Source organism: Martes martes (assembly GCF_963455335.1).
Source record: "Martes martes genome assembly, chromosome: 1".
NCBI classification, from domain to species: domain Eukaryota; kingdom Metazoa; phylum Chordata; class Mammalia; order Carnivora; family Mustelidae; genus Martes; species Martes martes.
The window spans coordinates 163,805,946-163,831,093 of NC_137888.1; the positions used below are offsets into that span (position 1 = coordinate 163,805,946).

The following is a 25,148-nucleotide window of genomic DNA, read 5'->3' on the forward strand; positions in this document are numbered from 1 at the left end:
AAGGAATTCATCAAAAAATTTTTAAAAAAAATTTTTAATGATGAAAAACACTATTAAGAGAATGAGAAGGCATGCTATAGCCTGGGAGGAAATTTTGCAGATCACATATCTGACAAAGACCATATATTCAGAGTATATTTCTAAAACTGTCAAAACCGACCAGGAATAAAACAACCCATTTGAAAAATTGTTGAATTTGAATATCTTAAATAGTCTGTTTACCAAAGAAGATGTATGGTGGTAAATAAATAAATGAAAAATATTTAGCATTATTAGCTGTTAGGGAAATGCAAATTAAAACCAGGATGAGATAATACTGGTCTAATGGCACAAATGAAAACTGACCATTTCAGATACTGACAAGGACACAGGCAAATAACCCTAATGCATTGTTTATAGGAAAGGAAAAAGGTACAACTACTCTGGAAAACATTTTGGTGATTTTCTTTTTAAGTTAAATGTACACTTAACATATGACCCAACAATTCCATTCCCAGGTTTTTAACCTATAGAAGTGAAAACTTACATTTCCACAAAATTCTTCATGCCATTGTTTAGAGCAGCTCTATTCATAATTGCCAAGAAGTAGAAACCATCCAGATGTCCTTCAGCAAGTGAATGGATAAACAAACTGTGGTATATCCATATAGTGGACTACTACTCAACAATAAAAAGAAATAACTATTGATACATACAATATCCTGGATGTGTGTCGCAGACATTGTGCTGAGTAAAAGAAATCATCTCAAAAGTTATATACTATATGATTCTGTTCATATCACATTCTCAAAAGAGACAAAATCATGGTGAAAAGAATGGATTATGCATTAGTGGTGGGGTTAGGTGTGACTACACAAGGGAGTCATTTATTTATTTATTTATTTATTTATGGTGTATAATTGACATACAGTGTTATATTAGTTTCAGGTGTACAGCATATTGATTCGACAGTTCTTTACATTACTCAGTGCTCACTGTGATAAGTGCAGTCACCAATTGTTACCCTACAATTATTACAGTATCATTGACTATATTTCCTATATTATACTTTTCATCTCTGTGACTTTTTTTATAACAGGAACTTTGTACCCCTTAGTCTGTTTCACACACACACACACACACACCCCCACTACCTCACCTCTGGCAACCACCGGTTTGTTCTCTAAGAGTATTTTAAGAGTCTGTTTGGTTTTTTTGTATTTTTTGTTGTTGATCATTTTGTTTTTTATATTCCACATATAAGTGAAATCATATGATATTTGTCTGATTTATTTCATTTAACAAAATTCCCTCTAGGTCCATCCATGTTGTCGCAAATGGCAAGATTTTGTTCTATTTTTTATGGTTAATATCCCACTGTATTTATGTACCATATCTTCTTTATCTATTCGTTGATCAATTAACACTTGAATGGCTTCCCTATGTTGGCTATTGTTAATAATGCTGCAGTGAACATAGGGGTACCTATATCTGTTTGAATTAGTATTTTTGTTTTCTTTAGGTAAATATCCAGTAGTGGAATTACTGGATCATATGGTAATTCTATTTTTTTTTAAGATTTTTATTTATTTATTTGAGGGGGGTGGAGGAGCAGAGGGAGAGGGACAAGCAGACTCTGCACTGAGTGCAGAGCCTTACACAGAGCTTGACCCCATAGCCCTGAGCCAAAATCAAGAGTCAGACGCTCAATCAGCTGAGCCACCCAGGAACCTCGGTAGTTCTATTTATAGTACTGTTTTCCACAGTGGTAATACCAGTTTACACACTGCCAGCCTCCTCCGCCTGCCCCGCCCCACTACAGTAAATAAGGGTTTCCTTTTCTCCACATCCTCACCAGCACTTGTTCCTTGTCTTTTTCATCACTAGTCATTCTGACTATTTTAAGGTGGTATTTCATTGTGGTTTTGATTTGCTTTCCCCAGTGATTAGTAATGCTGAACATTTTTCACAAGGGAGTCTTTTTGAGCAATGGAATTGCTCTTTATTCTGATTATGCTGATCGTTACATGAATCTATGCCTGTTTTAATATTCGTAGAACTGTATACATGTCTGAAAAGTTAATTTTATAGTGCTAATTTAAAATATTTTTTAAAAGCTTAATGGCATAAAGTGACAACTTATTTATATGTAATGATTCTGTGGATTGACCACGTGGTTCTTCTGCTTTCCTTTGTGTTGACTGGGATATTGAGATGCCCAGAAGGTCCAAATGGCCTCACTCACATGAATAGCAATATGTATTAGCATTGACTCAATTTAGCTGTGGCTCTTGGCCAGCGACGTTGATTCTTCCATTCTTAGTATTCTATATGGCTGGTTGGGCTTTTTTGCAGCATGGCCAGTGGGTTCCATGGAGTGTTCAAAAGAACAGTCTCCAGTTTCCAAGCACTTATCAGGTCCCTGCATCATGCTTGCTAAAGCCCCATTTGCTGTACTAGTCCTGTGACCAAATCCAGATTCAGTGTGGGAAGGTACAGGGCATTAATACGAGGAGTGCTGGCTCATTAGGGGCCTCCAAATTAATGTCTTTCACAGAGTGAATGCTTTTTGTTTAATTTAAAAAACAAAAACAAAAAACCTTTCCTTCCAGATTATCCATATTCCTTCAACAAAAACATTGAGACTCCAGTATCTAAGAGGGAGAAATTGAAGATGGTCTGTTAGTTAAAAAAATGTAAACTGTGATTGCTTGAAGTATGTTGAAAGTGTGCTGTTTTCCTCTAAGTGTCAATGATTATAGACCCACATCTTTTTAAAAAAGATTTTATTTATTTATTTACTTACTTATATGAAAGAGAGCGCACGCACCCACGCACGAGTGGGGGGCGGGGCAGAGGGAGAAGGAGACTCCTTGCTGAGCAGGGAGCCTGATGGGGGCTTGATCCCAGGACCCTGAGATCATGACCTGAGCTGAAGGCAGCTGTTGAACTGACTGAGCCACCCAGGTGCCCTCTAGACCCACATCTTGAGAGAGATTCGAATTTATTCTTTGTGTACCCGATTACTTTTCCCCATAACTCTATCATTAATTGACTCAGTATAGGGAATGGGGTTCCAAAAGCACTCACATGAAAGATGCTGGGAGTGGATCTTAAAAGTTGTCATCAGAAGGAAAATTTTTTTGTAACCATACATGGTTATGGATGTTAATTAACTTACTGTGATAATCTTTTTGCAGCATACCCATATATCAGGATCATTGTGTTATACACCTAGAACTAATACAATGTTTTATGTATTGATTATATCTCAATTTTAAAAACACACAAAAGAGCTCACATAGCACTGCAGACAATCTTGGGATTAATTTTGAGGATAGAAAGGAACCTTTTTGAACACATAGTCAGATAGCATCCGAAGAAGTAATTTGTCCAAAACAAAAAGCTTCCATGGAGGTTTTTAATATATTGAAGATATAAGGCACAAATACTAAACCGGAAACAGCCTACAAAATGAGTATTACGGAAATTGAGGGTGTTTTTGTTTTTTGCTCATTTCTTTATTCCCTTGTTTTTAAGCAGTGGTAAACACAAGAAACCAGATTACTGTGGAGTGAATGCATGAAGTAGGAAAAAGATGGTAAGGGGACAACAGCATGGTGTGGTAGAAAGAACATAAACAGAGAAATAGAAGAGATGGATTCTAGATCTGATCTGGCCACTACTGCATCCTTCACTTCTTTCAGTATCTTGGCTTTCATACCACAAATGAGGTGTTTGATCTGAATAGTGCTTCATAACATCCCTAGAAGGCTCTAGAGACCAGGCTCTCTGATGGAGATGTATGATTTGGGGGGGAGGGGTGGAAGAAGTCAGTACAATTCTTGTTTCCACAATATAAATTACAGAAATCAAAACAAAGATTCTAGGCTGGGGAGAGTACATAGTATATAGAATGAGAAGGTACTGAAGAGGGGTGTGAGTTTTTACAGAATGTTGAGAAATACTGTAGTCTAAAAAATGCAAGTGATCTCTAATGTCAGTAGCAAGCAAGACTTGTTCATCTTATTCACTGTTTCCTCCCTAAATGCCAGACACAGGGCCTGACACATGGTAATACTTATTTAATAAATTAATACAGGATCTGTCTCTCCTCTCAAAAAATTTTGTTTTGGACTTTGGAGAGTAATTTAGGGGTGTGACAGTTTCATCCCTTTGTTAGTCACATATTTCCTCTGTAGATGAGGTATGAATGATGAACTTCTTTTGTCCCCCTACTAATGGGCTATTCATTTTTGGCCTAAAGGCTGAAGCTATATAGTGCTGTATCTGTACAGGTTTATATAACTTATCGGATGCTTCCTTCTGTTCTTGTTCTGGTTCATAGAAGGAAATAAAAAGCATTAGTTCATGTCTCCTAGCTTCACGGTGGAATAAACCCCATACACCAAAGAAATGTTTTATTGCCCTCTCAAATGTACTTTCTGTTGATCTTCTGTTTAGATCATAAGAAAAAAGCTCAGAACTCAAAAACAGAATACAATTATTCCTTTTCAATTGATAATGACCTCTCTGGGTACTGTTCCCTGTATATCCTATAACAGGAATCAAAATTTCCTTCGACAGTCTAGATATCAACACAAAAACTCATGTTCAAAGTAAATTATTCTTTCAGAAGTCCCTGTAAAATGATCTAAAGCAAAATTTATTAATATGGGAAACTGAATATCCAGTATTTTAAAACTACGTCTTTTGAAACAACCCAGTAATAGTTTCTCCTATTTGGTGATTATTTTTGTTTCCTAGACTTAATAAGATGTTGAATTACATCTTAAGTACAGTTCTTAATGGAAAAATTGTATTAGAAATTGTAAGATCACCTATTAGGTGTTCAGGTACAAGTATAGATCCAAAAAAAACCTTGATTAGAAATTAGAAACCTATAAATAATCAAATTTGGTATATCTCCTTTTTAAATCCAATATTGGTAACCTAATACTTAAAAATTAAAACTAGTGTATCTTGTAAGTGAAAAGCCTTTATATCTTTCTTCCTTACCCTCCTATCCCACTCCCATTACGTATTTGTTAATACCTGTTTTTTGCTCCCTCAGTGGATGTCAGATAACATGCCATAGGTACTTGACTTCAGTTGTTTTGTATGGACTATTTTAATAGTCTCCTAAGCACTCTCCCGTGCCCCAGCCCTCATTTAACTCCAGCGTTGTCTGTTCTTTACTCAGAGTGATCCTGGTTAAAACCTTTCCTAACTCTGCTCAAGACTCCCATTGACTTCCTTACAGTGGCCTACAGTGTCATACACAGTCCGCTTTCATCCACCAAGCCTTTCTGTCCTTATTTTCTATTTTACCTCCCTTAGTCACTCATCCTCCTTGGCTTTCTTTGTGCACACCAAATCCATTCCTGCCTCAAGGCCTTTGAACTTGGTGTCTCTCCCTGGACTACCTTTCCCCAGATATCTGCATACTTGCATTCAGATCTCTGGTCAGATGTTATTTTATCAGAGAGGCCCATCATCCTCTGTCCTGTTTATACTGCTCTATTTTTCTTCATACCATTCATCACCAATGGATATATATTTATTATATTTGTTTATTGGCTGTCTTCCCCAGCTAGCATGTAGGCATAATATGTTTGTTCTTTGATGCTTCTCCAGAACAGTGCCTCAAGTATTTGAATGAACAGCTCAGTTTAAGTTCTACCTCTTTCTTTGAAACTTTTTCTCCAACCTACAGTGATTCACTTTTCTATTGTGGGTGCTCATATTCTGTCTCTACTGATTCCTTAAATATAGAATTCTTATTGTAAACATAATTTACGTAATAGGTAAGAGTGTGGAGTGAGAATTGTACATGTGGTTTAAATCCTAGCCTTAGCCATTAAGTCTGAGCAAGTTATTAACCTTCCCACTTTTCCATTTCTGTTCCTGTAAAATGGCAGTAATGGGTAGTTCAATGAATGGAACACAGAGCAGATAAAATGGGAAAAGCAAGAAGAGACCTAATCATCAAGATCATTATGTGGCATACCTGGCTCTTTGTTTTTTTTCATGTAAGTAACAGAGAGTTTTGAAAGACCTTTTTTTTTTTTTTTTTTTTAAGCAGTAGTATGCCATAGGGTAAATTTTCAACTTACTTAAAATTTTAGTTTAATGGGGCACCTGGCTGGGTCAGTCCATAGAGCATGTGACTCTTGATCTCAGGATTGTGAGTTCAAGCCCCACACTGGGCATGGAGCCTGCTTTAAAAAAAATTAAATTCTAACTTCGTTTAATCTATGCTAATACTGAACTGTTGAAGAGCTTAATTTACCTTGCAGTAGTACTTTCATACAGTTTTGTTTTGTCTCTGTATCCTGTGTTTACTGCTATTTCCTGGCTAAATTTTATTTATTAAACAGTAGGGTCACTTCTGGTCTGGAGTAGAACTTTTGTAATGTAAGGGAGACCACAACATTTAAAGGATTATATATGTGCCCTGCCTCATATTTTCTCTTGGCAGAAATACCATGTTCTGGCTCCTTTTCCTGCATAAGACTTTTTTAGTATTCCCCTTATTTCAGGGAAGAATTTCTAACAGTACACTTACATGGATTCTTGGTGACCTAAAAAGAAACAATAATGTTCATTAGGTTTGTGCAACCTTTGCCTTCTGGATATATGTGAGAAATGAGATTATTTACCTTATCTTCAGTTCTGGTGTATATGCATTACCAAAAGTATATTTTCAAGATGTTTTCCTTGCTCTATTGTAAAATCACAGAGAAGGTTTGGGACTTCTCACCTAGGTCACAGTGTCCAGAAGACTGTGCCTCAACCCAGATCAAGATCAATATAATATTAGTGATACAAATCAAATCAACCAATAGCTCTTCAAGTTTCCCACTTCCAGTTCATCTCCTTCAGATACAAAATAGGTTTAAGGAGGAAAGTTCTTTCCTACCTTTTAATATTTTGAGCTGCCTGTGTTTAGGATTCAAGTATTTTTGGTGCTTATTGCTTAACTGGGCTGAAGATTATCTCATGTGACAGCGTAGATCTCTTGTTTTGGAATTGCCATTACTTTCTAGAACAGGCACTCTGTACAGCTGCCAACATGCCCTGGATCCTTTTGCTTCATATTACAGTGATACTGCTTTGTCAGGGTAGAATTCAGCCTCACAGGGCTGGAGTCAGTCTCTGCTGACCTCATGCCACAGTACAGCATGTTCAAATCTGGGAGAAACCCGAGGGTTATTCGGCATATTCCTCCTCTTTCTCCCTTACAAGCATGGAACCCTCACTCTCCTCGGAAACCGTATGTTGTATATGTGTGTGTATCTGTCTTTTTTTTTAAAAAACTCTTCCTTAATCCTATAATTCTACAGCTTTAAGTGGGGGCTGGTTGAATAGATAGACACAGGAAATGCTTTGAGCTGCTGAAACTCAGCATTTTTCAGTAGTAGATCTCAGCCATGGGCATTTGCTATTTTTGGACTGATTTGTGTGAGGTTGCAATAATCAAGAAACATGTTATGTGTTTCCCAGTTGTTCATTTTGCCCATAGCTACTTGGGCGGAATGTACAGAGCACTCTTTTGACGGTGTGGGCATGCTCAGATCATACTGGAGTGTTCCGACTCCCGTGTGATGGGCTGTTTCAGTGCAGAGTAAATGTCAGCCTCGCTCTCTCAGGCAGAAAAGTTATCAGAAAATAAGTGTTTCCTTCAGTGAACAAGAGAGTTTCATTTGCCTTTGGCAGCTTAGGAAAAGCTTGGGTTAAATTTGAAGATGCTAGGCATGCATAACAAATAAGAACTTGGATTAGATCCATTTGAAATATTTCTCACATTAAAAACAAAGGTTCTTATCATTCAGCTACTTCTTTTCACTGTATTTTTCCCAAAGACTTGGCAATTTTCCTAATTGTAAAGCAGTGTGCACGTATCTCAGTGCTAAAGTTTATGTCTTCAGATCAGAAGAACAAATCTCTGAGATACAACTGGATAGGAAGATGATCCAGCTTTATGCAACACAACCACCATTTTCACATTTGTTCTGTGATCTTGAGTAGAAAACTTGGTCCATAGCTTAATTTTACCATGATTTTTTGAATTGGTTCTATAAATGAGCCAATAAATGGTTATATCTATTTCCTAAGAGATAATACTAAAGCAAAACAGATTTTTTCATAGTTTTACCTGATTCTAAAATGAATATACATTAATACTATTTGCCCTTAAGCCATTGGATTTAAGGTCCAGATTTTTTACTCTGACGTTTGATATTAAATTACTCTCTTATGATTTATGGTTAATAATTTAAATACTGCCTTCATTAAGAGATCTGTGGCTCTGCTTTGTACTCTTTTTTTCTGTTTGTTCTGTATCTTGGATTTTAAGACCTTGGCACATCTCTGTTTGTTCTGGGGTTATAAAAGGTCAGTTTACTTATCTGTGTTTTATTAAGAATGCTAGCTCAGGTTGAATGGGTTGGGGTCAAAAAGAAAGAATTCATGGGAGAGCCCTCAAAGGATAGGAGGTGGAGACTGGTAGTAAAACAGAAATTAACTCTTTTCCCCCCTACTGACAGTCGACAGGGAGGTGGGGAACATGAAATGTAATTTAAACATTTTTAATTGATTTTCTCAATGATTGTATTAATTCATAAGTGGAGAAAATTTGCTTAAAAGATTGTAGATGAAACTGTTTCCTTGCTTCCCTCCCCATGTCTCCCTCTCACTTAACAAACTATTCATTGACTCTGGTGAACTAAAATGCTGTCATTGAAACAATGATTTAAAATATTCAAAAATGAGGTACTTGCTCTTTATCTCTAATTCTTAGTATGACTATCTGGGTACATCAAACTGCTATAGATTGGGGTTCATATATGTCCTCCTTACATGAGATTGCAACATGCTTTGTTAAGAGTTCATTCTAAACTACAGAATGAATATTTTGAAGGAAGATTTGAGGGAGACTTTAGGAAATGAGAATTTTAGAAAGCAGGACAATGTTGAACTTAATATCTGTTTTTTAAATGAGATTACAGTGAATAATTCCCTCTTTCCTTTCTTAATAACCCTGCATCACCACACATCTGTATGTTTAACTCATATATGTAATGGAGAAAGTCCAGACAATTCCTTACCAGTGTTGATGTTGCTTAAGTTTTCTATACAAATGCCCAGAATTTACAATGGCAATTCAGAACATACATGTGTAATCACTTGGTCATATATAGATGCTTTACCTTGTAAACAAGTGTTATTTACATTGAGCTGTCACTATATCAAACTGAGCTTTTAATTTTTTTTTTCCTTAAAGAGTTTATTTATTTATTTGACACAGAGAGAGACAGCGAGAACAAAGACAAAAGCAGGAGGAGTGGGAGAGGGAGAAGCAGGCTTCCCGCCCAGCAGGGAGCCCGATGTGGGGCTCGATCCCAGGACCCTGGGATCAGAACCTGAGCCAAAGACAGACACTTAATGACTGAGCCACCCAGGGGCCCCAAACAGTGAACTTTTAAAAGATAAAATAAAACTCCTCTCACATCTGAACCTTACATTCTAGTTGGGGAAGATGACAACACATAATAAACATAATAAGTAAACTGTGGTGTGTGTTAGAGAAGGAGGTTGGGTTATAAAAACAATAAAGGTGGGTAAGTGAGATTAGAAGGGCTGGGGGTAGACTGCTATTTTTAAAAAGATAGTAAGTGTAAGCCTCATTAAAAAAGAGACATTGAGGAAGGGCTTAAAAGAAATAAGCAGGTTAGCCATACAACTGTCTGAAAAGTGAGCATTCCCAGTAGAGGGTACAGCCAGAACAAAAGCAGGAGTGATTATATACAAAGAATGGAAAGGAAGTTGGTATAACTAGAACAAGAGGGAAGAAAGAGTGGTAGGATTTGGGGTGTCAAAGATGTAATAAGAGTTTCTCAGTTGTCTCTTACTGTGAAACCACTCCAAAACTGAGTGACTTAAAACAACTATTTTATTTGCTCACAGTTCTGAGAGTCAGCTATTTGGGCTGGGATTAGTTGGATGGTTTTTGTGCTGGTCTTCCGTGGAAGCTAGTATCATTGCTGAATGGCTTAGATAGAGCTGGTGGTCTAAGATCGTCTCCCTTACGTGCTTTATAATTTGTTCTGGCTGTTAGTGGAGCCTGTCTCCTTGTGGTACAAGGATTTTAGCCTGCATGGTTTTAAGGATGGACTTTTCATTAACTGAGATGTAAAGCCTACTGGAGACCCCAGTGCAGCAAGAGCAAGCCTCGATATACAAACACATTTCAAGTCTCTGTTGTGCCACATTTGATGTTTCATTTGGCCAAAGCCAAGTCCATGACCAAACCCAGTTTCACAGGATGGAGAAATAGATTCCACTTGTTGATGGAAGGAATGAGAAAGTCAAATTGTAAAGAGAAAGGCATACTTGATTGGATGTATTTGTGGCTATTAATCTCCAACACAGAGGGCCATATCAGAAATCCCCTTGAACCCATTTTTAAGGACTAGCTTTCTCTTTGAATGTAAAAGCAATACAATGAAGAATTTTAAGCAGAGAAGTGACATGATTTGACTTTTATTTTTAAAGGGTCATTTTGGCTTAGTACTAAGAATAGATTATACAGTGGCCAGGGAGACCAGTAAGGAGGCCATTCTAGTAACCCAGACAAGATATGATCATGGCTCAGACTGAAATAGCAGAAGTGAAGATAATAAGAAGTGGTTGGATTTGGGATATATTTTGAATGTACAGCAAACTGAATTTTCTGGTGGTTTGGATGTAAGTTATGAAAGAGAAATTGATGCCTACAAGGATTTTAGCCTCAACAGCTGGAAGAATGGATTTGTCATAACGAGATATAAAGTCTGTTGGTGGGGCAGATTTTGTGGAAAAGAGCAAGAGTTCAGTCTGAGATGTCTGTTTGATGTCTGAGAGTGACTATATGAGTCTGGAATTTAGGAGGTCTGGGCTGAAAATATAATTGAAGGAGGTATATCAAATTTAGATGGTATTTAAAGTTTTTTTTTTGTTTTTTTTTTGACAGAGATCACAAGTAGGCAGAGAGGCAGGCAGAGAGAGAGAGAGGAGGAAGCAGGCTCCCCGCCGAGCAGAGAGCCCGATGCGGGGCTCGATCCCAGGACCCTGAGATCATGACCTGAGCCGAAGGCAGAGGCTTAACCCACCGAGCCACCCAGGCACCCCTCAAATTTAGATGGTATTTAAAGTTAAGAGACTAGATGAAGTTATCAAGAAAGGGAATGAATGTAAATACAGGAGCGTAGAGGAACAAGAACTAAGCCCTGAATAATCCTGTTTGAGAAGAGCAGGAGGAGGAATAGTGGCCCATGATGAATAAGAAAAATTGAGAATTCTTCAAAGGGGGAGAGAAACAGCAGCTCTGTCAAATGATGCTGATAGGTCAAGTAAGGTAAGGAATAAGAGCTCATCTTTGGATATAGTAATGTAGGGATGATTGGTCATCTTCCCAAACATTTTTTTGTAGAATGATGAGGTTAAAACGAGTTGAGTAAGTTTGAGAATGGGAAGAGAGGAATTTGGAGACTAAATTTTAGACCATTTTAATGTGTTTTACTTCAATAGGGAGCAGAGAAGTAGGCAGTAACTGGTAGAGGAAATGCGATCAAAAAGAAGGTTAAGGTGGGAGATGGGAAAAATCATGTTGATGGGAAAAACTCAGGAGAAAGGGAAAATTGGTCCATTTCTCTATTTTATTTAATAAACTTACATGTGCAGGCACTATTCAAACCACTTTACAAATATTAACTCACCTGCTATAAGAATGAAACAGTGGCCATTCGGTAAAAAGTATTGTGCTTGGTGCTCTCAGGAGTTCTGTAATGCATAAGACACATCTTTGACTTAAGGACTTAATGGTCTGTATTAGAAAATATGAAAACCTGCAAAAATAACTAAAAATAGGAAGATGATACAAAATAGAAAAGCTGTATCATTTACAAGTTTAGAAAAGGAAGAGTATTTTCAACTGGGGAATAAGGAGTGTCCATAATTTGATCTCAGTTAAATAACAGTGGGCCTTTAAACTAAAGGTAGAGCTCATTTGGGCTTCAGTTTATATATTTTTACCTTGAGCTTGGACAGGAATGTGTATGTTGTAAGGTAGACTGGGGACAGGGTTTGAGGTAGGAGGGAAAACATTTTCTCTTCAATATATAGTTTCAAGAGGTCAAAAAAGCAGAAAATACAACCATAGAGATACTCCCTTTTCTATCACCATAATTGTCATCTTCATGTTTATATTTCTAATCCACATATGTAGGGGGGAAGGCGGTAGGAGAGGGATAGGTGTGTGAGTGTACATGTGCAAACTGCCTTTGCATCTACCTAAAATACAAGAATTCTTCTGTTAGTCCTCTATTTGACTCTATTAGATATATTTAGGAGCTTATCTTGGATTTTAATATAGTTTGGGGAACAATCCAGATTACTGTTTTCAGATAAATAAAATAGGAAAATTTGAGATGTGTTAGCCCAGGAAATATGGTTAGAATATGTCCTTTAATTCTCATTTGCTCTTCGTGAAAAGTGTAGTGGTTGTTGGATGTCTGAGGAACTCTGAGGATAAGTAGAGGATACAGACTGTTCAGATTGATACTTGGGTGGAAGAAAGTATTTTATATTTGGTGGAAACCTGTGAGGAAAAGTTTATAGAGAATCATTTCTGGAGAGTGTAGAAGCTTAATTCAAGTTGGCTTTTTATTTCTGGTTGTTCCTCTTTTGTCTATTTTTTAAAAATCTAGTCACATTCTGGGGCACCTATGTGGGGCAGTTGATTAAAGCACCTGACGCTTGGTTTCAGCTCAGGTCATGATCTCGGGGGTCTTGAGATCAAGCCCTGCATCAGGCTCAGCACTCAGCTGAGAGTCTGCTTGAGATTCTTTCTTCTCCTCCCCTTGCTTTAGCACACACACTCTCTTTCTGTCCCTCCCCACCCCGCCTCACAAATAAATAAATAAATATTTTTAAAAAATGTAGTCATATTTTAATTATGTCCTGATTGCAAGTTTAGGGAAAAGATTCTTATGGGGATCTAGAAGAGCTCACAAAAAAAAATACGTGTGGTCAAATTACAAATCAAACAATGTTCAAGTTTATCCTTAATTAAAGGAATGCAATTGATAATTAAAATGAGATTTTATTTTCGCTAAGAGTAATCAAATGCAAAAGCTTGATACCTAGAGCTGGCACAGTCATTCGCCCACGCTGTTGGTGTAGTGCAAATTGCTGTAATCTTTCTGAAGGGCAATTTGGTAATCTCTACCAAAGTGTAAAACATCACATGGATGGATTCCACACTGATGGAATTTACATTATTAGTATACCCACAGAAGTTTACCAAGATATACAGAAATATGTTATAGTGTTGTCTTTTAAAAATGGGAAGAAATTGTTTTGATGCCCACTTGAAGTGCCACAACATTAAATATCCTTGATATCCCCCTCCAGCCCAAAGATGGTGCAGCCTTCTTCCTTACCAAGGAACTAGATCCCATATTATCCTATTTAACAGTTATCAAGAAAATTTTAAGTTTCCTGGAAATTAAGGCTTTTCATTTATTCTGTTAATGGTGGTCACTAGAGATGAGGTGTGTTCAGAATGAGAGATCAAATACTTCAAGATGAGTCATACCAAAGAGCTATTAAGATCAAAATCGGCAACAGTAGGAAGATGCTAATTAGAACACAAATCTTTAAGAAGTAAAGACTACATGGATTAGTATGTGAGAATGAAATGGGGGAGTGGGTAGTCTGGAGAAAGTTTACCAGAACTCTGTGTCTTCAGATAATTCTTTTAATTTCTAAGAGGTCCATTTTCATTTTGGAGAACCAAACTGCCATGAGTTCACACAATTTGAGAGAGGAAAGGCAGAGAGAACTTTTATTACATACTTCTTCCTAAACTAAAGCTGCTTTTATATTTCATATCATTGCATTTACATTTACCATGCATACATTTTATCATGCATGTTTTATCAAATACAGTTCATTTTATGAAAAAAATTCAATTTTTGCCTGTTTATCTAATGTTTTCACTTGTATGGGCCATGGTAAATTGTTTACATCATTTGCCTGTTATTCTTCACTGAATTAATTATAATTCAGATTACCTCTGAGTTTTGGAGCTGGATAAAGAGAAGTGGTAATGCCAAGTGCAGGACATCCAGGCAGCAGCTGTTCATACCTCAAACAATGAGCAAGATCTAAAGAACTATACTCAATTAATATTTTCTTCTGGAGCATGAAAGCAGGATTAGTAAGGTAGAAATTTTATTGGTTCTTACTGACCAGGTGGTTGTGGTTTTGACTGATCAGCATGAATGTTTTCACCTTGGAGGCAAGGGCTCTAGATTGCATTGTTATTTCTAAAAAGAAGAATGATATTAACAAGAGACTGAGACTCAAGAGACCTGGTTTATAGTACCAGCCCTACATGACTAGGTAGGAACTTGGGGAATTCAGTTAACATGCCAGAGCTTTTATTTCTCATCTGTAACATAAGCCTGTTTCACAAGATAACCTCTCAAGATCTTCACATTTTAGGAGGCTCAGATGAATATCATGTACATAAATACACATGTACAGACATGTATAGACTAGTTTTAAAAGTAAAATAATACATTTTCCTATGGCCCTTAGAAAGATAGACTCAGGTCTCAAACTTTGCATATATTCTGTTTCTAGACAGTTAATAGATTTAAAAAGTTGTTCTTTTTTTTTTTTAAAGTAATTTCTATACCTAATATGGGGTTCAAACTCCTAACCCTGAGATCAGGAGTCACATGTCCTACTGACCAAGCCAGCCAGGCTCCACTAAAAAGTGATTTCTTAACTGATTATCCATCTTCATCTCTCCCTTCCTTCATTTCACCCTCCCTCTCGTCCTCCTTCCATCCCTCCTTCCCTTCTTTCCTTCCTCCATTCCTTCCTCCCTCCCTTCCTTCCTTTCCTGAGGGTGGAGGGAGGAGCAGAGGGAGACAGCAAGAGAATCTTAAGCAGACTCAACACACAGTGTGGAGCCCTATGCAGGGCTCAATCTCACAGCCCTGAGATCGTGACCTGAAGTGAAATCAAGAGTCAGACTTAACTCACTGAGCCACCCAGGCATCCCATGATCATTATTGTTTAATTACATACTATTTATAGGCAGTAAATGAGGAATTTTACCTTACTTGAACTGGAATAATGTATAGGAAAATCTGGATTTAGACAAAGTCTTATTATTTGGTATAGGACAATTATTTGCTTTGGAAAGCATTCATTGGGGCACCTGGATGGCTCAGTCATTGAGTGTCTGCCTTTGGCTCAAGTCATGATTCCAGGGTCCTGGGATCGAGCCCCACATCGGGCTCCCTGCCCGGCAGGAAGACTGTTTCTCCCTCTCCCACTCCCCCTGCTTGTGTTCCCTCTATCACTGTGTCTCTTTGTCAAAGAAATAAAATCTTTGAAAAAAAAAAACACACTCATTTTATAATTTCTTTAACTTGGGTATTGTTTTGGAGAAACAAAATCCACCTTAAGGAAGAGCAGCATATCTTTATTTGAGATTAATCTCTGTGATTACAATTAATAAATTAATAAACCAATTAATAAATCAGAATTTGAAATTAGTAAAAAACGTATAGTGAAATGAGTATATATGTGCACTTTTATATATATGTATATATGTGTGTGTGTGTATATATATGTATATATGTGCACTTTTAACATTTACTTGGGGATCTAAAATTTCTAAACCATTAAGAGTCTTAAGGTAGGGCGTATTGTGGTTCAGTCGTTGGGAGTCTGCCTTCGGCTCAGGTCATGATCCCAGAATCCTGGGATCAAGCCCCATGTCCATCTCCCTGCTCAGCCAAAAACCTGCTTCTCCCTCTCACTCCCCCTGCTGTGTTGTCTCTCTCTGTCAAATAAATAAAATCTTAAAAAAAAAAAGAGAGAGTCTTAAGGTAAACTATAATGGTTAAGTTCAGTTTTTTATTAATGTTAAAATTGGGCTTAGAAAGGTGTTTTCTAGGTGCTGCTAACTATTTGAAAAACAGATTTTCAGTCTGTTTAGCTCTAAATTGTTACCATTAAAGGCTAGTGGTTAGTAGTACATAAATAAGTACTATAAAGGAAGCCCTAATTACTAGGGTACTAAACAGGTTTTCTAAATTTAAGTTACCCCCAAGTAAATTCATTTTCTTATTTAATAGGATTACTATATTAGTAGATGAGAGGTACTCTGAACACACAGTGTATCTAGATTTTAGCAGTGCCTTTAACAGAGTTTTTCGTGGTATCTTTAGGGGGAAATTACAAGTAATTATTCATAACTGAGTAAGTGAATGAAGGTATGAAAATCGTACTAACTCAGAATAAATATCACCCTGGAACAAGGTCTCTGATGGTTTGCTGCAGGATGCTTCCTGTCCTGTTCAACCTCTTCATTTAAATCCTTGGCGAAAGAGAAAGAGATTGCTGTGATTAATCAGAGTTGAAGATGTCAAGCAGCTGAAAAGAATAATTAAAAATTTGAGCCATAGAATTGGAATCCACTGGTATTCTCAAATGAAGAGCAGAAGTCATCACATTATGTGATTCAGCTGTACCACATTTATATAATTTATGGAAAGGGCAACTGTTCTTAACACCATTTTCAGTTGAAGAGAAAGCAAACAGGAACTAAATTAAATGCTATGACTAGGTACTCTAGCAAATCTCTTAACACTTGACAAAGTGATTTAGGTACTGCACCAAAGAGTCTGCGTAGTGGGGTCTTAATTAACCTAAATCAGACATAGCTCCTGTTACATTGCAATACGTTTAGAATTAGGAGGTCTTAGTCATTCTTGGAAATTAAAATTCTAGAAAGGAAGTATTATTAATATTACCTTAGTACCTTACCTTAGAATATTGTATCAGAAACATTGCTGTTAATATGATTAAAACATGAAACACTGAGAGCAGAGTTCCTAGTAGTTGAGAAGAATAAAGGAAATGTCTAACAATATCCCCATCTCAATTTTGTTTACAAAGAGACACTAAAAGAACATTGTTATCAATTGATCATGGACAAATTTGTCTGACTAAAGTTTTCCACTTAAGGTTAAGACAAGCACTGGGCTATAGGAATTGTAATTAGGACTTTTCCTTTCTAGCTCCCTAGATTATAGTCTGCAAATTCTGTAATACCTTATAAAAGCCTTAGCAGTTTCCTCAGTGTTAACTTCAATTTTTTTTTTTTTAAGATTTTATTTATTTATTTGACAGACAGAGGTCACAAGTAGGCAGAGAGGCAGGCAGAGAGAGAGGAGGAAGCAGGCTCCCTACTGAGCAGGACCCTGGGACCATGACCTGAGCCGAAGGCAGAGGCTTTAACGCACTGAGCCACCCAGGCGCCCATTAACTTCAGATTTTTTACAAACTTATTTTTATCAAATCATAAGGAAATAAAAGTTATTTTTTTCAAAAAACATCATGTAAAGATAGAAGATGTTTATTTCCTGAGTGGCTGCTCTAGTCAGGAACAAACTAGAAACAATTCCATTTTCTAAATAATGGCTTAAAAACAGAGGTCTTCCGTATTTATTGCTTCTTAGCCTTATATGAGAAATTTGTCCCTCAGACATTTCTAATAAATTCGCTCAGTCATGGGGTAGACTGTTTTAAGGTTTCCTACAACTCTAATTTGGAATTCTGTGAACTTTATTTTTTTTTCTTTTTGGTAATTATTCTTTACCTGGTTATAGAAGCTCAGAAATTAACTCAATCTTTAGAGAATTAAAATTAATTTGTAAACAAATATTGCCTAGTAATCAAAAGTGGTTCTGTAAAACACTGAATACAAAAAATGGAAGATTCCAATTCAGGAATCAGCCACAACCAGCTATACTTAAATAATATAAGCATGTATTTGAAGGGATAAGATATATGGTTTTATTTTTTACTGATACAGCTAAACTGTCTGCCTTGCTCTGGAGAACAGAAGTAAATGCTGAGCCTCCCATATGCAGTCACCCCTTATTTTCATAAAATAATCATAAATGAATTGCCTTATATAATTTTTAGGTAGCCTTATTTTATCAGTAGTTTGACTAGGACCACAGATTGTTGACCTGTGTCCATAGGTCTTATTTTACTGTTGAGAGTTTAGTGGTCTGCTATGTTAATTTACCCATTTGAACACTTTACAAGTTTGTGTTCTCCAATGGAATACAAAAACCTCAGAACAGGATTTCCTCTCTCTTCTTTGGGACAGGTAATTTTATTGTTTTATTAGTGCTTTGGGGTTTTTTGTTGTTTATTATTATTGTTGTTTTGAGAGAGAGAGAGAGCAAGAGTGAGGGGGTACACAGAGGGAGAGGAGGAGAGAGAATTTTCAGCAGGCTCCATGCCTGGCATGGAACCCAATGGGTCTTGATCTCACAACCCTGAGACCATGACTTGAGCTGAAATCAAGAGTTGGACCCTTAACTGATTAAGCCAACCAGACACCCTTATATTAGGTTTATTTGTTTGTTTGTTTGTTTTAAGTATTTCAAATAGGTTGAGTCTAAGGAAATCAGGCTGGTGAACATGATGGCATCTTTGTTGGATTCGGACAAGTAAAATCAAGATTGAAGTCTTGCAGATATTTAAAGAATGAATTATCTTTTGTAAAAACTCTTGAATTGTAAAATTCTGTCAGATCTAGGATGTCCAGGAACCTATCCCCTCTCCTCCCAACCATCCCTCCCAATTTTGGAAATGTGAGAGAGTATTTTGCTTGTCACAAAGACTTGGGGAGGGGAGTGATGCTGGCATTTAGTTCATAGAGCCCATGAAGGCCTTAATGGCCAAAATGTCAAGAGTAACCTTGGCTGGAAGCACAGTCTGCAGGCATGTTTTCTTCTATTCTTCCTTCTTCTCCTTTTCCTTCCTCATTAGAAAGTGAGAACCCCAAACTGTACAGACATCTGGGGTATAATGTGCCTTTAGCGCACTTACGCCCTTCAGCACAGCACTCATTTGGTGCCATTCCCTCTTACAGCTAGGAATTTCCTTTGAAGAAACATTGGTATGTGAATTAGAATCCAAAGGGACATTAATTCTTTATACTTTCTATATTAGAACATATTTATTGACCCCAGAAGAAGGTGTCATGTTATCTTCCTTATCTTCTTTTCTCTTTTATGGTTAGAATCACTACTACTGTATATATATCTATTGTGTATACACTGATCTAGTTTAGGGGTGTTTTCCAACTTCAGCTTTGACAGTGAACCTGTGCTTGTGCTGTTTTTCAGGAACAGTGCAGATTCTCATTCAGTCATTTTGATTACTCTAAGCCTGATAGGAATTTGGAATTCAGCAAATTTAGTTGCTTTGACTTGTTCACTTATACGCACTATTTACACTTAGTGTAAATACATTTGATCTGAAGAGCATATGAATATTTGGTTTCATGTTTGGTATCTATTAAATATTGACACTAGTTACAGAAATATATCTTGCAGATACAATTTTTTTGGATCAGAATTTCAGCTCTACTTTCCTTCCAACTATTTCTGACTTTTTTTCCTTATGATTCAGAATATCTGAATTTGATTCATAATTTTCTTTCCCCAGAACTGTTCTTTTAATCTTCCCTGTTGGAAGTGCATCATCATTCTCTTAGGCTAGAAACTTGGGCCTCATCTTTGATTCTTTCTTCTCTTTAATCTCCAGTGTATGGTCAGCAGATCCTATTGGCTCCTTCTTCAGAAGAATCACTAGGCCTTTTCTTTTGCATTTCCTCTGCCACCACTTTACTCCAGTCTTTACCATGCTTCAGTGTTTTTACCTCTGGCCTCTCACCTTTTTCAAGCTTGTGACCACTCAGCTTAAAACTACTGAAACAGAAAACAATCCTTTAAAACATAGTATCTCAGGAAGAAATGGAAGGCAAATGGACATTAACCCCAAGATCATCTAAGCTACAACAGAGAAAAATTTTTGTGTCTTTTGTCCTAAATTTCAGTATTTATCAAGTATATGCTCTGTTCTGGTGTTAATAGCTAAATATTATACTTACTGTCTTTTCATTCCCCTTTGACAGTTCATCTCTTTTCTTCAACTATCCTATTTATGCTTTCTCTAGTTTTTCATCTCCAACCCTTAACCCTGCAAGTGCCAGTCCTGTTTCATAGGTACTAAGCCTTGATTTATTTTAAGCTCCATAAATCACACAAGTCCACAACCGATGGATGCCAATGCAAAGATTTAGTTCCAACTCCTCTGCAGACCAGCAGCCTTCCAACCTCATCTTAGGGATAATAAGATCTGTTGTCTAAGCTTAATGGTGTTAATAATAGCATACTATAATGGTTTCTATAATGTAGAAATATAACGTAATGGTTTCTTAAGAGAAAGGGTAAAGGAATGAGAAATTGACTGTTTGACTGGTTTTTAATAACAAACTTTAAGAAGTTTGGGAAGAGTTATGTTTTCATAAGTAGTTAATACCTGTAGTATCAGGTCTTCATCTTGCTTCTTGTTCTTTCTTGGTTATATCTCTTTTTTAGAGTCATTTGGCTATTCTTTTCTTTTTTTTAAAGATTTTATTTATTTATTTGACACAGAGAGAGATGACAAGTAGGCAGAGAGGCAGGTAGAGAGAGAGGGGGAAGCAGGCTCCCTGCTGAGCAGAGAGCCTGATGTGGGGCTCGATCCCAGGACCCTGGGATCATGACCTGAGCTGAAGGCAGAGGCTTTAACCCACTGAGCCACCCAGGCGCCCTCATTTGGCTATTCTTAAAGAGTATTTGGAACCACTAGGACTCTGTACAGTTTAGTGGAAAATTAAATAGCAAAGAATAATGAGCAGGTTACTTTAAAATGTTAATAGCTTCATATATACCTCCCACCTACTCCCCCAGCCCACCCCCTCCACCCCACCATCTGTGGCTAGTAATATTTTGCAAAAAATAAATTGAGATAAATTCCTGTTCTCCTTACATGGACCAATGGCCCACTGAATGCCATTTTTCTTCATTTTTAGCAGTTTTCATATTTTCTGAGAATGTGAACAGTATGCTTATGTTTTATTCCTTAGAACTTCAGTATAGTCTGTTGTTCACCTAGGATTTGGAAAGTATAAAATAGATCAAGTAAGGATTTTCAAGAGATGGCTTATATAGCTCTGACACTCATGGAGTATAGCAAGAAAACTCTTCACTGTGGTGAAAAGCGTTTTCTAAAACAATACAGCATTATCTGTATATCGCCTCCAGGTGGTAGTTTTCCAGACAGAGAATATGCTTGAGCAAATTCTAATGATTTACTTTATATTTTATAATTTCTGAGTTTTTTGTTTTGTTTTGGTTTGGGGTTTTTTTTTAACATTGAAGGAACTAAAATCAACTTGGTCCCACCACAGACTATATATTTTTTCCTCATGAGTCTGCTATTTTGAAAATATTTGTTCACAAACACCATATATTATTTTCCTTTCAAAAAAAGAAAAATAATCAAGGGCTAAGAGCCAGTCATTTATTTATTTATTTCTCTCTCTCTCTCTCTTTTTTTTTTTTAAGATTTTATTTATTTATTTGACAGAGAGATCACAAGTAGGCAGAGAGGCAGGCAGAGAGGGGGGGAAGCAGGCTCCCCACCAAGCAGAGAGCCCAATGTGGGGCTTGATCCCAGGACCCTGAGATTATGACCTGAGCCGAAGGGAGAGGCTTTAACCCACTGAGCCACCCAGGTTCCCTCTCTCTCTCTTTTTTCCAGTCATCGTTTCTGAATGATACAGGTATAGGCATTACCTGGAGTAGTCATAATCCCAGACAAAATTAAATATTTCTCATTTTAATCTGCCTATACAACTTTATTATGGGTGACTGTACACTTTCCATTGGGCCTTTAGAAGTCCTAAAAACAACTTGACCCTTTTGTGGACTTCAGGTTGGAGACCACTATTCTATACTATGTCTCATGACATAAAAAATATTATTTTATTATACCATTTTATTTTATAAAATAAATTTTTGTATGATTTGCAGTTGGTTGTTTTACAGGCAATACTTGTGGGTTACCTAGCTCTTCCTTGAGTAAGGGGATTATCTTCCTGTAGGGCTTTATGATGTTTTGCAATTATGAAACAGCTCCCCATAGCGCCTTTGAGCCCCTTAGCTGGTAGATTACATGGTAGTACATGATTCCTTTGAGATAGGCAGAGCCTGCATAAGCAACCTTCACTGCTTATTGTACTTTTTAAGTTAAGTGTCTCAGGTAACTAGACAGGTAATTTAGCTAGTTTCTAAAGAAGGTCAGTGCTTAAATTCTTCCTTCTTGAAACCTCATAATTCTGATATTGGCTTTGACATTAAACAAAAGCCTCTCTTGCTTTCCTTTCTGAACTAATTCATTCTAAGCAGTAAAAGAAAGTATTTAAAAGTTCATATGACCATACTAATCTCAAGAGATTTTAAACTTCTTACCAGTTCCTTGCTTTGTCATTTGTTGCTCCTCCAGCCACTGGCTGGATATGGGGGTTTGCTTTTATACAAGGAGAGCTGCTGGAGTTAAAGAAAACCTACCTCTTACTGAATCCCACTGGGAGGTTAATGCTAGCTGAACTAGTGGCCTGGTGGAAGAAGGCAGAAGAGACATTGAGAAATGCACAGGCAACTGATGTGACACATTTTAACTTCACAGTCTTTTTTTTTTTTTTTTTTAAGATTTTATTTATTTGACAGCACAAACGGGGAGTGGGAGAGGGAGAAGCAGGCTTCCCGCTCAACAGCAGGGAGCTGAACACAGGGCTGGATCCCAGGGTCCTGGGATCACTACCTGAGCCGAAGGCCAGATGTCCAACTAACTGAGCCACCCAGGTGCCCCTTAACTTCACAGTCTTGCTTGCAAATCTTTTCTTTGCCATCTGTGACTACAGATAATTGATTTATTAGATTTATCATTCTTCTTCTTTGACTCAACGTTTTCCATCTTTTGCCACTTTGGGAAAAACTTAACCAGTCATTAGGCATCCACATCAATTTCAGTCTAGGAACAGAACAAGGTTCATGGTCTTTGGGCATTATACCTCAGTAGATCCTTCAAGAATAAAATATAGTGAAGTGTAAAAGAGAAGGAGAACATTAAGCGTTTTATCCAAAAAATAAAGTAGTGTATTCATGAGTTCTGACAGCTGAGATAGGCTTTAATAATATAGGAAAGCCTCTGGAATTAGCCTTTGGTTTTTTTTGTGGGTTTTTGGGGGGGGTGTTGTTTGTTTTTTTTTTTTTTAAAGATTTTATTTATTTATTTGACAGACAGAGATCACAGGTAGGCAGAGAGAGAGAGGAGGAAGCAGGCCCCCTGCGGAGCAGAGAGCCCGATGCGGGGCTTGATCCCAGGATCCTGGGATCATGACTTGAGCATGACTTGAGTGGGCTTAACCCACTGAGCCACCCAGGCGCCCCTAGCCTTTGTTTTTATAAAGAACATTTTTTGTCTGGGATTTGCGTCTAAATAATTGCAGGGGAAGGAGAAGTGCAGGCCATGAGTTAATAATTGAAGTTGGGTGAAGAATACACAAGATTCATTTTCCTCACTTTTATATATGTTTATGTTGCACATTAAAGAGGTTTGAAATTTTCAACACCCCACCCCCAGTACTCAGCAGTGTTGAACACAATAAAAATTCTGTCTTAGATTTGTATTATTGGGGGAAAAATATTTTCTTATCTATAAATTCTGAATTTAGCACATTATTTTTTTTAATCTGTTAATGTCCAAATTATATTGTATTTATTCAACAGTATGAAAATTTATTGGATTAATTGCATTCCAATGAAACATATTTGATTTTGTTTCTGTTCAAGGGCATATTCAAGCAAACTTTAATTAGTATTGAGAAGTCTGAAAAATAATGAAAAATAGTATTAAACAGTTTCTCCATATACAGTATCCTGATACATCTCTGAATAGTATTTTAGTTAAGGAGCCTATTTTCTTAATCTGGGTCCTAACGTAACTTTGCTGCTGCTAAAATGCTGACTTAATCCTCGGTCTCTTCTATATTGTGTAGTTGGTCACTCATATTAAAATGTCTATGTCAATGACATGCTATGATTTTGATCTAAAGCAAAGATTGGCAAATTTTTATTGTAAAGGGCTATATAATAAATATTTCAGGATTTAAGGGCCACATTTGCTCTGTTACATATTGTTTTTTATTCTTTACAGCTCTTTAAAAATGTAAAAATAGTTCTTAGCTCTTTTGTAAGAGCCTTATAAAAATAGGCAGAAGGCTGTAACTTGCTAATTCCAGCTGTACAATTGCTTTTTAATTAGATGCTTTGAGAAATAAAAGGTAAGGATCCAAATGTTAAACATTATTTTTAAAGGTAAAATTATGACTCTCATACCAAATGAACACATGCACAAAGATTTTTTTAACTCACTAATTAACCAATTATTAGGAACTGGTAGGGTGTTAAAATTGGTCCAAATGAGAACTGGACTTAAGGAAATCAGGAAATTTATATTCCCTACCAGACAGAATTCATTTGCATTGCATCACCAACACCATCCACAGATAATTTCCATTTCTACAGAGTTGCAGAGTAACCTAGCCAAAGTCAAAGTTGAAGACCTTTTTGCAGTCCCATAATCCCAAAGGATCCAATAGATAACAGTGGACATTCCCTTGAAAGGACACTTGAAATCTTTATCATTTTAGTCTTTCACAGTTTTTGCTGACAGTTTCTCATCCCTCTTGTGATTGATCATAAATAATTTTCAAAGACTATTTTTGATCACAAAATGGTCTCATTACTTTTGACCTATTTACTTAGGTACGATAAGAATGCTAAAATCATACAGACATCATTGAGTTTTCGTTGCAAATCCAGAGCTGTTAGTTTTGAGCTACAAAATTGTATATAGAAGTTTTCAAAACGAATCATAGATTGGACTTTTGAACACCTTTTTCATTTACTATCCCAAGCTTAGGCAACCATGCCCAAGAAACTCTCTCACTAAATTTCACCTGCTTTACTGATAAATTGAGGTTAGTTAATACCAAATATCCCAGCATTTGCACTAAGGCTTGCAATGTGGAAGTAAGTGACCTTCCTCAGCACCTGTAAGTCAGGGGACCCTGTAACCAAGTATTGGGTCAGTTTTCCTAGGGGGGATATTTTGGAAGCATTGTGCCA

General features: G+C 36.9%; 1 protein-coding gene across 2 annotated transcripts in view; it reads left to right on the top strand.

Annotated features, from left to right (window-relative positions):
• Positions 1-25,148, top strand: part of TMCC1 (transmembrane and coiled-coil domain family 1) — a 192,024-nt gene that overhangs the window by 123,504 nt on the left and 43,372 nt on the right. Inside the window, exon 1 of one of the 2 annotated variants that reach the window (XM_080809068.1) lies at positions 7,121-7,255. The exons of the other annotated variant lie outside the window; for it this stretch is intronic. Coding sequence (XP_080665194.1) covers positions 7,229-7,255 — 27 coding nt within the window. The 5' untranslated portion in view covers positions 7,121-7,228. Of the gene's footprint in view, positions 1-7,120; positions 7,256-25,148 lie in introns of those variants that run through there. 2 annotated transcript variants of the gene reach the window in all.